Here is a 14,573-nt window from a genome sequence, read left to right as displayed (position 1 = left end):
CTAACCACCAAGGCTTATATGTTTAATTCCTTAGTACATTCTCTTCAGGTGCATAAACAATTGGATTTTGTGTAGCAACATTACCCTTTATGTCAAAAGCGAAGAGGTTATTACTCCTCTAAGGAGATTACTTAAGAACATATATATTGTATTTCCTCACTGTGTGTTGGCAGTTTGCATTATCGCAAGGATTCTACTAAACTTTCATTTCCTTCAAATTGATTTCCACACTCCATTCCAATGAATCCAAGCCACTTTGGAAAACTTGAAGTTTTTCATTTTTTTACACCAACTTCTATGGTATGCCTAAAAAAATGCCCAGAAGTTTTCAGTAAACATTGATAAGTCCTCATTGATTGATCCAGAGTCAGTCTAGTTGAAGAAGTGTCCTGAAGAAAGAAAGGTTCTTGTCTGGCATCAGATTCACTTCCTCTCATTGTGTATCTTGCACAGTAATAGACTGCTGTGTCTTCAGCTTTGAGGCTGTTCATTTGCAAATACAGCTGGCTTTTGGCATTGTCCCTGGAGATGGTGAAACGGCCTTTGACTTTGTCTGAGTAGTAGATTTCTCCTGCATCATAACGTAGCCATGCTATCCATTCCAGTCCTTTCCCTGGAGCCTGTCTCATCCAAGCCATCCAGAAGTTACTAAAGGTGAATCCAGAGGCTTGGCAGGAGAGACGCAGGGACTCTCCAGGTCTTCTCACATCTCCTCCAGACTCCACCAACTGGACTTGAGACTGGACTCCTAAAACAGCAGTATATTTTTAAAGAGCTCTCCTTCATACAAGAGCAGAACATGGATATAAATTTTAATAGGGAAAATAATTACCTTTGAGGACTACTAGTAAGGACATAAAGTTTAACCACATTTTGACTCCTCTAATGAATAGATGAAATTGCCAGGAGAGGTTTCATGCAATAGCACAAGGTGTATGTTTGTGGGTGTTTTCTGAAGAGGGAAGCCATGCTTCTTTAAAGGGGAAATTGGTCTTTGATTTGCATATCTGTTCAAATAAAGGAACCTTAGAGGTCATTGACTAAAGCATATATAACTTTCATGTGCCTTTTGCAATTTACATTCTAGTCCAAAGAAAATGGTTCAAACACATTTTGAATTAATAGGAAAAAGGGCCAGTTTATTGTATATGAAGTAAAAGAAAAGTTCTTTTTCAAAGAAAAAGAAAAATTCCAGCCATTCTCAAAATGATTCCAGATATTATAGAATAATTTTACATAACAAATCGGCTTGAATATCACAGTTTGCTATCAACGTGCTTCCTTTATTTTATGGAAAATCCCAAATACATTGAATGGCAGTTGAGCTTTAAGGAACACTTTTGATGCTAGAATAATTCAATCCACTCGAGTCAGAAACCTAAGTCACATTGTGACCAAATACAGCCTATCAATACAAATGGAATGACAAACAAATTATCTTTGTATTATCCAAAATATTTTGTTTGCTCTAGATTTGTTATGGTGAATCTGTGGCATGCTGCCACAGGTGGCATGTGGAGCCCTCTCCGCAGGCATGTGAGCTGTTGATTAGCTCAGATGCACTGCACATATGCATGTGCCTCCTGCCGGTCAGCTGATTTTTAGGTCATTTGGAATACTGTGTTCAGTTCTGGAGACCTCACCTACAAAAAGATATTGACAAAATTGAACGGGTCCAAAGACGGGCTACAAGAATGGTGGAAGGTCTTAAGTATAAAACGTATCAGGAAAGACTTAATGAACTCAATCTGTATAGTCTGGAGGACAGAAGGAAAAGGGGGGACATGATCGAAACATTTAAATATATTAAAGGGTTAAATAAGGTCCAGGAGGGAAGTGTTTTTAATAGGAAAGTGAACACAAGAACAAGGGGACACAATCTGAGGTTAGTTGGGGGAAAGATCAAAAGCAACATGAGAAAATATTATTTTACTGAAAGAGTAGTAGATCCTTGGAACAAACTTCCAGCAGACGTGGTAGATAAATCCACAGTAACTGAATTTAAACATGCCTGGGATAAACATATATCCATCCCAAGATAAAATACAGAAAATAGTATAAGGGCAGACTAGATGGACCATGGGGTCTTTTTCTGCCGTCAGACTTCTATGTTTCTAAACAAGCTCCTCACTTTCTGTTGCTGGAACCTTCTCAGATCTCTGGGGATTCCACCCCAGCATTGTTTGGGCATGCAAGGCTCTCCCCCCAGCTCTGTTTGAGAAAAAAAGCTTTTCCCCACCTTCAAGCTCTGTTTGGGGATGGGAGGCTTCTCCCCCCAGCTCCATTCTGTTTGGAGAAAAGAAGATTTTCCCCCTTGCAATTCTGTTTGGGAAAAGGAGACCTCCCCCAGTCAGGTCTGATTGGGAAAAGAGGCTTTTCCCCCTTACCAACTCCTTTTGGGAAGCTTTTTCCCCTCTCACGGTTCTGTGTGGAGAAAGAGACTTTTCCCCCTACCTAGCTCTGTTTGAGGATGGGAGGCTTTACTCCCTCACAGCTCCATTTGGGGAAAGGAGGCTTTCTCCCTTAACATAAAGTAACCAGATCATAACTTAGGCAAAGCGGGACAGAGGGTGGAGGCTTGGGTGGCCTCCTTCCCCATGAAGGCATACCCAGAGGGCTTGGAGGGCTGGAGGGAGACTTGCAGTGGGAGTTGTGGGTCCTGCAGTGTCAGGACAGGTTTAGGTCATCGGTTTGGGGTGCGGAAGCAGCTTGGGTCGTCTTGCCGGCTTGCTGGAAGGTTAGGGCTTAGGGTGCGTGGGTTTGGAGCCCAGGAATACTGGGACAATGGGCTGGGCCCTGAGATCAGAGACAAACCTCTTGGTGAGTTGTCTCTGCAGAATTGCCTGTGGCTCAGCTGCAGCAAGCCCAGCAGCAGGAGGGCTGGTGGCCGCGGGGCATCACGGTGGTGGCAATGGGACGCTGCGGAGCTGGAATGAGTGAGCGCACTTCTGCAAACTGCCTGGGACTTTTCAAAAATACCGTGGGACATGGGGAAAATTCCTAAAAAGTGGGATTGTTCTGCCAAAAGCAGGACGTCTGGTCACATTACCCTAAAAGCTCAATTTGGGGAAAGGTGTCTTCCCCCTCTCAGGTCTGTTTGGGGAAAGGTGGCTCCCCCCCTTCTGCTGCTAATTTGGGGATGTGAGATCAAAAGAGAGTTGGTGTCCCATGCACACATATGCAAGGGTGGGGCATGCAGGAGGAGAATTGCATTATGGGTACGGGCACTCATACACCTGCGACAGTGCCCGTGCACACACTTTAGGTCTCCGAAGGAAAAAAAGGTTCGCTATCATTGCTCTAGTTCAGTAACAGTGAACTTATGGCATGGGTGCCACAGGTGGCACATGGAGCCATATCTGAGCTCCAACGTGCATGTGTGTGCCATCCAGGTGATATTTGGCTTGCACAGAAGCTATTGGGAGGGCATTTTTGGCTTCAAGAGAACTCCCTGGGAGATGGGGGAGGGCATTTTTACCCTCCCCCAGCCCCAGGGAAGCCTTTGGATCCTGGGGAGGGTGAAACACAAGCCTACTAGACCCACTAGAAGTTGGAAAACAGGCCATTTCTAACCTCCAGAGTGCCTCCAGGGGGTTGTTGTACTCACCTTCCCCAGGCATTGAGTTATGGATGTGGGAGCTCATGCATGCATGATAGCATACATGCAAGCTCATTCGGCACCCAAGAAAAAAAAGGTTTGCCATCACTACTCAAACATGGCTACCTAATGAGGATTGTGCACTCTCAGAAAGCTATGTTCTTTTTAGTTCCATTTAGAGAAACTTTAAAATCTTCTGGGTTGTTGTATGTATTTGTATCAATAAGAGATTAGCTATTTTATATGTTCACTAAATAAAGACAATATGATTCTTTCAAGTGGTTTCCATTTCCAGCAAAGATTTGCAGAAGAAAAGGAAGTTTTTGTCTGCCTTCAGATTCACTGTGTATATTGCACAGTAATAGACTGCTGTGTCTTCAGCTTTGAGGCTGTTCATTTGCAGATACAGCTGGCTTTTGGCATTGTCCCTGGAGATGGTGAAGCGTCCCTTGACTTTGTCAGAGTAGAACTTTCCACTGGAATCATAGTAGATGTATGCCACCCATTCCAGTCCTTTCCCAGGAACCTGTCTCACCCAAACCATCCCGTAGCTGCTGAAGGTGTATCCGGAGGCTTGGCAGGAGAGATGCAGGGGCTCTCCAGGTCTTCTCACATTTCCTCCAGACTCCACCAACTGGACTTGAGATTGGACTCCTATAAAAGCCGTATTTTTTTAAGGAAATCTCCTTCATACAGGAACATAACATGGAAATAAATTCTACATAGGGGAAATAATTACCTTGGAGAATTACTAGTAAGGACACAAAGTTTAACCACATTTTTGCCCTTATAATGAATAGATGAAATTGGCAGGAGATGTTTCATGCAATAGCAGAAGGTTTAAGATGGTGGGTGTTGTCTGGAGAGGGAAACCATAGGGCTCTTTTAAAGGGGAAGTTGTGCCTCAATTTACATATCTATTGGAATAAAGGAGCCCTACAGGTCATTGACTAAAACATTTATATGAATATAACTTTACATTTACATTCCAATCCTAAGAAAAGAGTTCAAACCCATTTCCCTCCTATGAGTTAATAGGGAAAAGGGCCAATTTATTGTATGTAAACTAAAAGAAAAGTTCTTTTATTTTAAGAAAAAAAAATCAGCCATTCTCAAAATGTTTCCAAATACTAGAGAATAAAATTACTTATAACAGATCACCTTGAACATCAGAGTTACTACAATCTTTGGTACTGATGTGCTTCCTTAAGCTTTGTTTATTTTATGGAACATCAGCATCATTGGCATCCTTCAGTCTTGAAAGGCTATGGTATCATGCTCTGGAAAGAGTTCCTAAAATGCCCTAGGCCAGTGATAGTGACCCTTTTTTCCTTGGGTGCTGATAGAGCATGGGCATGTAGTATCATGAATGCTTGAGTGCCCACACCCATAATTCAATGCCTGTGGAGGGCGAAAACAGCTTCCATCCATCCCCTGGAGGCTCTCTGGAGGCCAGAAACAGCCTATTTCCCAAATTCTGGTGGCCCATTTGGCTGGTATTTCACACTCCCCATGCTCCAGCAGCTTACCTGGAGCCCTGGGAGGGTAAAAACACCCTCCCACATTTATTTATTTATTTATTAGATTTGTATGCCACACCTCGGGGCGGCTAACAACAATAATAAAACAGCATGTAACAAATCTAATATATCCAACATATCCCTGGATGCTCTCTGGAAGCCAAAAATGCCCTCCTAGAGCATCTGTGTGAGCCAAAAATCCCCTGGCCCACCCACCCATGCCTGTTGGAGCTGAGCTAAGGCAACTGCTTGTGTTCCAGCAGATATGTGCCATAGGTTCGCCATCACTGGCCTAGGCAAAGCTGGAGTAACCTCTCAAGAGCATGAGGCCTAGTATGGAGGATGGACTGCTATCCAAACAGCAGATTCCCCCCTCTCCACATCTCTGAAATAATCCAATGGAATGGTAAAGCCAGTAAGATTGATTCCAGCTACATCAAAGGCGTTATCAGAATGTGGCTGTACACAGTAATGAACTGATTCTGGGGCTTCAGCTCTGGATTTTGCCTCAAGGAAAATAGAGAATAGAGTTTTCCAATCAAGAGTTGAGAAATTAGCATCTATGAGTTCATAGTTGGCTTTTTTAAAAAAATGTAATTGGGTGTCGCATTATTAGAGTGAGTCTTGGAGTGTTGTAGGTTGAGGCTGAGGTTAGTCATGCTGTGGTTGCTGTTGGAAAATGTTTTTTTTTTATTTGTAGTCCATAAATTGTGCTTTTGCTGTAGCAGAATATGAGGGCTAGGCAGCTGCTGTATCTATAAAAGTTTATCCATTTTATATGTTTACTAAATAAGACAAAATGATTATTCCATGTTGTTTTTATTTCCACCAAAGATTTGAAATACTTTGATAAGTTTCTCTGGCGACAAAAACCAAACATCCAGATTTTTTAATGAAAATTCTGTTTCATTTTGAGGTATCCTGCAATGTAACATTTTGTTGAGAACTTTTCATTGAGTTATTATAAAAAAATAAAAATGAAAAGTATCGGGCCTCCAAAATATCTAATCACAGCTGTTTAAATTTCCTTCTCCATCCCCCACCATGGCATTTCATGTAACAACATTGCCCTCCAGTGTCAAAAACAAGGAAGGAGGCAAGCTCCATATTCTCCAAGGAGAATCTTTTGGTGCATATGCTTTCTCAATAGATGAATGGTGGTTTAGATGTTTAGAAGGTTTATCCAGAAGTTTAATTTCCAGGGTTCTGCCAAGATTCGGTTAGATTATTATTAGAGTTGGAAGGGACCTTGGACCCCACGCTCATTGGGAGTCCCTACTCATTGCTTATTTGACCCCTATGACAATCATTAAGATTTGTACCTCATGATTCTTGACAAATGAATCTTTTTTCTTTTATGTACACTGAGAGCATGTGCACCAAAGACAAATTCTTGTGTGTCCAATCTTACTTGGCCAATAAAGAATTCTATTCTATTCTATTCTATTCTATTTTATTCTTCTCTACATTATTTTGGACAAATGACAGTCCAATCTCCCTTTGAAAGTTTTAAGTGGTGGATCTCTCACAACGTCCACAGGCAATAAGCTTTCTACAGGGTGATCGCTCTCATCACCAGAAAGTTTCTCCTTATTTCCCAGTTGAATCTATCCTTGGTTATTCCTCGTCTGGCTTTCTGGTGCTTTGGAAAACAGCCAGACCCCCTCCTCTCTATGGCAGATCACACAGAGTTCTTCAGGTCCCATTGACTTAGCAATGCAGGTTGGCAGGCTTCGGGGAAGGCCTTCTCTGTAGCTGCCCTGGCCCTATGGAGCCAACTACACCCTGATGTCCTTACTGCGGCCACCCTACTGGCTTTCCAAAAGGCCACCCTACTGGCCTTCCAAAAGGCCACGAAGGCCTTTCTTTGCTGGCAGATTTGGCAGATTTGGGGGTCATGAACTTGAACATCTAGGCAAGGCCGAATGGTGATTGACCTGGTATGTATGTGTGTTTGATTGAATAATTTGCTAGGGGTTGTTTAACTGTTTTTATTATTTATATTTAACTTTTGTAACTTTGTATTGTATTATTCATTGTTGCATGGGATTGGGTGGTATAGAAGTCAATTAAATTAAATTAAATTCTGCCATGATAATAAAGGATCGATATTCCATTCCATTTTTTTCCCTTCAGAAGATTGTTCACCATGTAAACAAGGAAGATGAAACTGTAATTTTCAAGCCATGTTCATTATCTTACATTTTCTTACAGCAAACTCTCAAATTCAAGGGTGTCAAACTCGCCACATCACATTTCTGTCACATGACGTATTGCGACATTTTCCCTTTCATGGAGCTGGGGTGGGTGTGGCCTGTGCTTGAAAAATTGGGCCCATGTCCACCCATTTCACACAACCCTGCCTGATTGGATAAACACAAACAAAATAATCCTAAAGTTCTCACTTGATGGGGATCAGTCGTAATTGGCTAATCAAGGGACTGAGGCAGGATTTTTAATTTTTAATTAATTTTTAATTTATTAATTATTTTACCTATTCACTGAATTTGGTGGTAACATTCAATAATAGTTTCCTTACCCCTGCTCCCATTTCCCGGAAAGATTTGAAATACCTTGACAATTTTTCTGGTGACAAAAATCAGTGACAATTTATTTTATATAAATTCTCAGCTTCCCTGCGAGTTTTGTGCCCTCATAAGAAGGCTAATTGCCCCGGAAGCGGAGTAAGGACGCTGAGACATATTGTGGATTAAATAAGGGTCATTTTATTAAATTAACATAAGTTTAAATAACGTAACTTTAAATACGTAAATTTAAATATTCAAATTCAACATAACTAAGGACCTGCAGAGGCCAAAACTAACGGGGCGGAAATTCCTACCAGAAACTTCCTTGGCAAAATTGGGCAAAAACTCCTTGCTGAACCAGGTGAAGGTAGCAACTTTCATCTGGATCCAAGCCACGCCCCTTCGTCGTGTGGGAGGAGTTCACTCTCCAATCCCCATGGGCAATTGGATCCAGTGATTCCCATGGACATCCTCTCTCCAATCCCCGAAGTTGTTACAACCTCTAGTTCCTGGAGAGAGGCGGTCCATCACTCTTTAAAGGATGCCCAAAGGAGCATGCGCAGTCGCTTCTAATTGCCCATTTCCGCCCCTAACCTGGTACCGGTACATGGTGGAACATATTTTGTCGCATCCTTCCAACCCAAGACTATTACCGCCTAAGTGCTTTCTATCGCAGCTTGTTTTGTTTCTCTAAATTCTCCCATCACATTGCTTTTAACTAATACTGCCATTTCCTTATTAATTATCCATTGTGTATTTAACATCCTATTAATACCCTCTTGCACTTTTTGCAAAAGGTTCTGCGCTACCGGGCATTCCCAAAGCATATGTATAAACACTACTTTATCTTGACACCCATGCCAACAGATACTTTTAACATTCTGCTGAAAATATGCAAGGAGAAGGCAAATTTTAACAATTATGGTGGAGGTAACAAAAACCAATCCTCATTGAGTAATCGAGGGTCGGAGTCTCAGTCACGTTGAAGAGCTGCTTTGAAAAAAGGAAGGTTTTTGCTTTGTTATAGATTCACTTCCTCTCACTGTGTCTCTTGCACAGTAATAGACTGCTGTGTCTTCAGCTTTTAGGTTGTTCATTTGCAGATACAGCTGGCTTTTCCCATTGTCCCTGGAAACAGTGTAGCGACCCTTCACTTTGTCTGAGTAGTAAATAGTTCCAGAAGTGTGGCTTATGGTTGTCACCCATTCTAGGCCTTTCCCTGGGGCCTGTCTCACCCAGGACATCCAGTAGCTGCTGAAGGTGAATCCAGAGGCTTGGCAGGAGAGACGGAGGGACCCTCCAGGGCTTCTCACATCCCCTCCAGACTCCACCAACTGGACTTGGGACTGGACTCCTAAAAAGATTTTTTTTAAAAAAAAAATTAGATCTTCTTTGTAGAAGAGCAGAGCATGGAAATAAACTTTACATAGGGGAATAATTATATAATTACCTTTGAGGACTACTAGTAAGGACACAAGGTTTAACCACATTTTTGCTCAGTAATCTATGGAGGAAATTGACAGGAGAGATTTCAGGAAATAGCAGAAGGTTGATATCAATGGGTATTGCCTGAAGAGGGAAACCAAAAGGCTCCTTTAAAGAGGAAACTGTGTCTCAATTTACATATCTGTCTGAATAAAAGAGCCCCTCAATTCATTGATCAGCACATTTTAGCAAACACAACTTCCACATGCATTTTGCAATTAATATTCCAGGCCTGTGAAAAGAGTCATTTTTTGTAAGGATTGTGCACTCTCAGCAAACTATGTTCTTTTTTAGTTCCATTTCGAGAAACTTTGAAATCTTTGGGATTGTTATATGTATTCATATCTATAAAAGTTTTATATGTTCCATAGGATTCTTTCATGTGGTTTCCATTTCCAGGAAAGATTTGAAATATTTTGTTATCCATAAAATTAAAATCCTTAAGCTTTGTTTATTTTACGGACCAACCATTGACTATTCCAGGATGTGTGGCTCAATCAAGTTGAATAGCTGTGTGGAAAAAAAGGAGGTTCTTGTCTAGCTTCAGATTCACTTTCCCTCACTGTGTCTCTTGCACAGTAATATATTGCTGTGTCTTCAGTTTTGAGGCTGTTCATTTGCAGATACAGCTGGCTTTTGGCATTGTCCCTGGAGACAATGAAGCGGCCCTTCACTTTGTCAGAGTAGAACTTTCCACTGGAGTCAGTGTAGATACGTGCAACCCATTCCAGTCCTTTCCCAGGAGCCTGTCTAACCCAGCTCATGTGATAGCTGCTGAAGGTGAATCCGGAGGCTTGGCAGGAGAGATACAGGGACTCTCTAGGTCTTCTCACATCTCCTCCAGACTCTACCAACTGGACTTGAGACTGGACTCCTAAAAAAACAGTATTGTTTTAAGGAGATCTCCTTCATACAAGTGCAGAACATGGAAATAAATTCTACACAGGGGAAATAATTACCTTTGAGGATTACTAGTAAAGACACAAAATTTAACCACATTTTGACTCCTCTAATGAATAGATGAAAGGAGAGGTTTCATGCAATAGCACAAGGTTTATGTTTGTGGGTGTTGTCTGAAGAGGGAAGCCATGTGGCTTCTTTAAAGGGGAAATTGGTCTTCGATTTGCATATCTGTTGGGATAAAGGAGCCTTACAAGTCATTGATTAAACCATTTATATTAACATAACTTTCATGTGCCTTTTGCAATTTACATTCCTGTCCTAAGAAAATGGTTCAGACACCTTTTGAATTAATAGGAAAAGGGACCAGTTCATTGTATATGAACTAAAAGAAAAGTTCCTTTTTTTAAGAAAAAGAAAAATTTCAGCCATTCTCAAAGTGATTCCAGATATTATAGAATAAATTTACTTATAACACATTGGCTTAAATATCTGAGTTTGCTATCAAAATGCTTCCTTAAGCTTTGTTTATTTTATGGACCACCCCAAATATATTGAATGGCAATTGAGCTTTAGGGAACACTTTGGATGTTAGATCTAAACCTAGGGTTGTAACTCTAGTTCCATAGGGTATTCTGTTGCCAGTGGAGTAGTGGAGGACTCTTCTAGTAAAGTATCTCTGGACATTTTCATGACAAACTCATGAGGTACAAGTGTTCCTCATGATTTTTACAAATTAATCTTTATCTTTAAGAGTATATGTACCAAAGTCAAATTCTTGTGTGTCCAATCATACTTGGCCAATAAAGAATTCTATTCTATTCTATTCTATTCTATTCTATTCTATTCTATTCTATTCTATTATACTATGTACTGTTCTGTTCTTTCCTGTCCTGTCCTACTCTACTCTACTCTACTCTACTCTACTCTATTCTACATTATTTTGGACAAATGGCAGTCCAATCTCCCTTTGAAAGTTTCAAGTGGTTGATCCCTCACAGCCTCCACAGGCAACCAGCTTTGTACTGAGTGATTGCTTTAATCATCATCAGAAGATTTCTCCTTATTTTCTGGTTGAATCTCTCCTTGGTTATTCCTTATCTGGCCTTCTGGTGCTTTGGAAAACAGCCAGACATCCTCCTCTCTGTGGCAGACCACACAGAGTTAGCCTTCTCCAGGTCCCATTGACTACTAAGCAATGCGGGTTGACAGTCTTGAGGGAGGGCCTTCTCTGTTGCTGCCCCGGCCCTATGGAACTTACTGCTCCCACCCTACTGGCCTTCATAAAGCCCACAAAGACCTGGCTCTGCCGGCAGGCCTGGGAGCCATGAAAGTTAACACCTAGGCACGGCCAAATGGTGATTGACTTTGTATGTATGTCTGTTTGATTGAATAGTTCACTAGGGTTTTTATAATGGGGTTTTTACTTATTTGACTTTTGTATCTTTGTATTGTCTTATTCATTATTGTAATCCTCTCTGAGTCCCATGGGATTGGGTGGCATAGAAGTCAATTAAATTAAATTAAATTCTGCCATGATACTAAAGGATCAATATCCCATTCCAGATGTAAACAAGGGAGATGAAACTGGAATTTTCAAACCATTTTCATTATCTTAAATTTACCTACAGCAAACTCTCAAATTCACGGGGGTCAAACGCGCCACATCACGTTTCTGTCACGTGGCATATTGCGAAATGTTTCCATTCATGGAGCTGGGGTGGGTGTGGCCTGTGCATGGAAAATGGGGCCCACGTTTCCCCATTTCACCCCCCTGCTTGATTGGATACATACAAACAAAATAGTCCTAAGGTTCTCACTTGATGGGGATCAGTCATAATTGGCTAATCAAGGGGCTGAAGAAGGATTTTTAATTTTTAATAAATTTTTAATTTTAAATTTATAAATTATTTTACCTTTTCACTGAATATGGTGGTAACATTCAATACTGGTTTCCTCCCCCCCCCCCCATGCCCCAATTTCAAGGAAAGATTTGAAATAACTTGACATTTTTCTGGTGACAAAAATCAATGATAAATTATTTAATGTAGATTTTCTTGAGACACTGTGAATTATGATAGAGGTAACAAGAAACCAATCCTCATTGGGTCTGACGATCAGTCAAGTTGAAAAGTTGCTCTGAAAAAAGTAAGGTTTTTGCTTGGCTTCAGATTCACTTCCTCTCATTGTGTATCTTGCACAGTAATAGACTGCTGTGTCTTCAACTTTGAGGCTGTTCATTTGCAGATACAGCTGGCTTTTCCATTGTCCCTGGAAACGGTGAAGCGTCCCTTCACTTTGTCTGAATAGTATGTGCTAGAAGCAGAGCTAATGTATGTCACCCATTCCAGGCCCTTTCCTGGAGCCTGTCTCACCCAGTTCATCTCATAGCTGCTGAAGGTGAATCCAGAGGCTTGACAGGAGAGACGGAGGGACCCTCCAGGGCTTCTCACATCCCCTCCAGACTCCACCAACTGGACTTGGGACTGGACTCCTAAAAAGATTTTTTTTTTAAAAATTAGATCTTCTTCATACAAGATCAAAACATGGAAATACACTTTACATAGGGGGATAATTATAAAATTACCTTTGAGGACTACTAGTAAGGACACAAGGTTTAACCACATTTTTGCTCAGTAATCAATGGAGGAAATTGACTGGAGAGATTTCAGGAAATAGCAGAAGGTTGATATTGGTGGGTGTCGCCTAAAGAGGGAAACCAAAGGGCTCCTTTAAAGAGGAAACTGTGTCTCAATTTACATATCTGTCTGAATAAAAGAGCCCCTCAATTCATTGATCAGCATATTTCAGCGAACACAATTTCCATGTGCATTTTGCAATTAATATTCCAGGCCTATGAAAAGGGTCATTTTTTCCTATGAGTTAATAGGAGAAAGGGACAGGTTTTTTGTACACTAAAATCCTTTAAAAAATAGCCTGAATCAAAATCATTCAAAGTATTAGAGAATAAACATTATTAATGCTTATATAAAAATTAGAAATATCAGAGTTAGAATATTTGCCAGAAAAATGCTTCCTTAACATTTTTTTTTTCACTTTATGATAGATTGCAAACACATTAAATGGCAGATAAATTTAAAGGAACACTTGAACAGCAATAGCTCTTAGACTTATGCATTGCTCTATAGTGCTTTTCAGCCCTCTCTAAGTGGTTTACAATATCAGCCTATTGCCCTGAACAAACTGGGTTTTCATGTTAGGCCAAATGCTAGACTAATTGAGTCCACTTCAGCAAGGGTTTCTTCTTATGATCACACCGATGCTGATGTGCAAAAGCAAAAAAAAAATCACATGTACCTGAGCATCCCCTCATGCAATTTTGCTTCTGATCATACATAGAAGCAAAAAATCACAAAAAGTCTTGTACAGGGGAGCATCCACTTTTTTGCGCAGAAGCATGTGCTTTTTGCGCAGAAGCAAAATTATTTTTTAAAAAAATATTTTTATTGTTTTCAAAAAAGAAGACAGACAAAGACATACAACATTAAACATTTAAGGAGCTGCCATTGCTCAGCTTGTCATAGAAGTCTAACTAATACAGAATGTGAAAAAAACCCTAACCGTTATTTTTTTGCACAGAATCAAAAATGCTGGAAATTATTTTTTAAAAAAGTGGTTATATATACAGATCAGCAAAGATAGGACTGAAGCCGCCCGGCCACTACTGGGAGGCATTGGTAGGAACCTACCTCTGGTCCACTCACTTCAGAACCTTAACTCATGGTGAGAAGAAATTCAATCTCTCACTTCAAACAGAATGGTGCAAAATTTGGATAACTTTTCATTGAATTATTATAGAAATAAAATTTAAAAGTAGCCAGCCTCCCAAACATCTTATCATAGTTCTATTATTCCCGCCCCACCCTGTTGCCCTCACTTGCATCAACAATGGGATTTCATGCAACAACATTGCCCCTCAGTGTCAAAAATAAGGAAGGGGTCATGCTCCAAATTCTTCAAGGAGATTCTTTTGGTGCAGATATTTCCTCATTGGATGAATGGTGGTTTAGATGTTTAGAAGGTTCATTCTGAAGTTTTGTTTCAAGTTTTCTACCATAATATTAAAGGATCAATATTCCATTCCATTCCGGTCCTCATCCCCCCACCCACCAAGATTGATCACCTTGTGAACAGGGAAGGTGAAACTGTTTGGTAATATAGTAAAAAAAAAGATCTCCTCATTTTGTTTTCATTTCCAGGAAAGTTTTATGAAACACTCCCAGTTCTGTTTGGAAAAAAAAAGTTTCCAATCCTCCCAGCTCTGTTTGGAGAAAAAAAAGCTTTCCCAAAAATTAAATTAAATTCTGCCATGATGCTAAAGGACCAATATTCCATTCCAGATGAAACAAGGAAGATGAAACTGGAATTTTCAAGCCATTTTCATTATCTTACATTTTTCAACAGCAAACTCTCATATTCTTCCCACATCACCTTTCTGTCACATGACGTATTGTGACATTTTTCCTTTCATGGATCTGGTGTGGGTGTGGCCTGTGCATGGAAAATTGGGCCCACATTCAC

At 40.5% G+C, this 14,573-nt stretch overlaps 2 gene segments (V, D, J or C); both read right to left on the bottom strand.

Annotated features, from left to right (window-relative positions):
- Positions 1-9,628: 9,628 nt before the first annotated feature.
- On the bottom strand, positions 9,629-10,130 carry LOC139154295 (Ig heavy chain V region 3-like). The segment is given in 2 exon segments: positions 9,629-10,005; positions 10,091-10,130. Coding segments are annotated over 2 exon segments (417 nt in total).
- A 1,988-nt stretch (positions 10,131-12,118) lies between these two features.
- On the bottom strand, positions 12,119-12,723 carry LOC139154465 (immunoglobulin heavy variable 3-48-like). The segment is given in 2 exon segments: positions 12,119-12,525; positions 12,619-12,723. Coding segments are annotated over 2 exon segments (413 nt in total).
- Between the last annotated feature and the right edge of the window lie 1,850 nt (positions 12,724-14,573).

Source organism: Erythrolamprus reginae, chromosome Z (assembly GCF_031021105.1).
Source record: "Erythrolamprus reginae isolate rEryReg1 chromosome Z, rEryReg1.hap1, whole genome shotgun sequence".
NCBI classification, from domain to species: domain Eukaryota; kingdom Metazoa; phylum Chordata; class Lepidosauria; order Squamata; family Dipsadidae; genus Erythrolamprus; species Erythrolamprus reginae.
The sequence above is the reverse complement of the archived record's forward strand: the minus strand, read 5'-3'. Positions and strand labels throughout refer to the sequence as shown.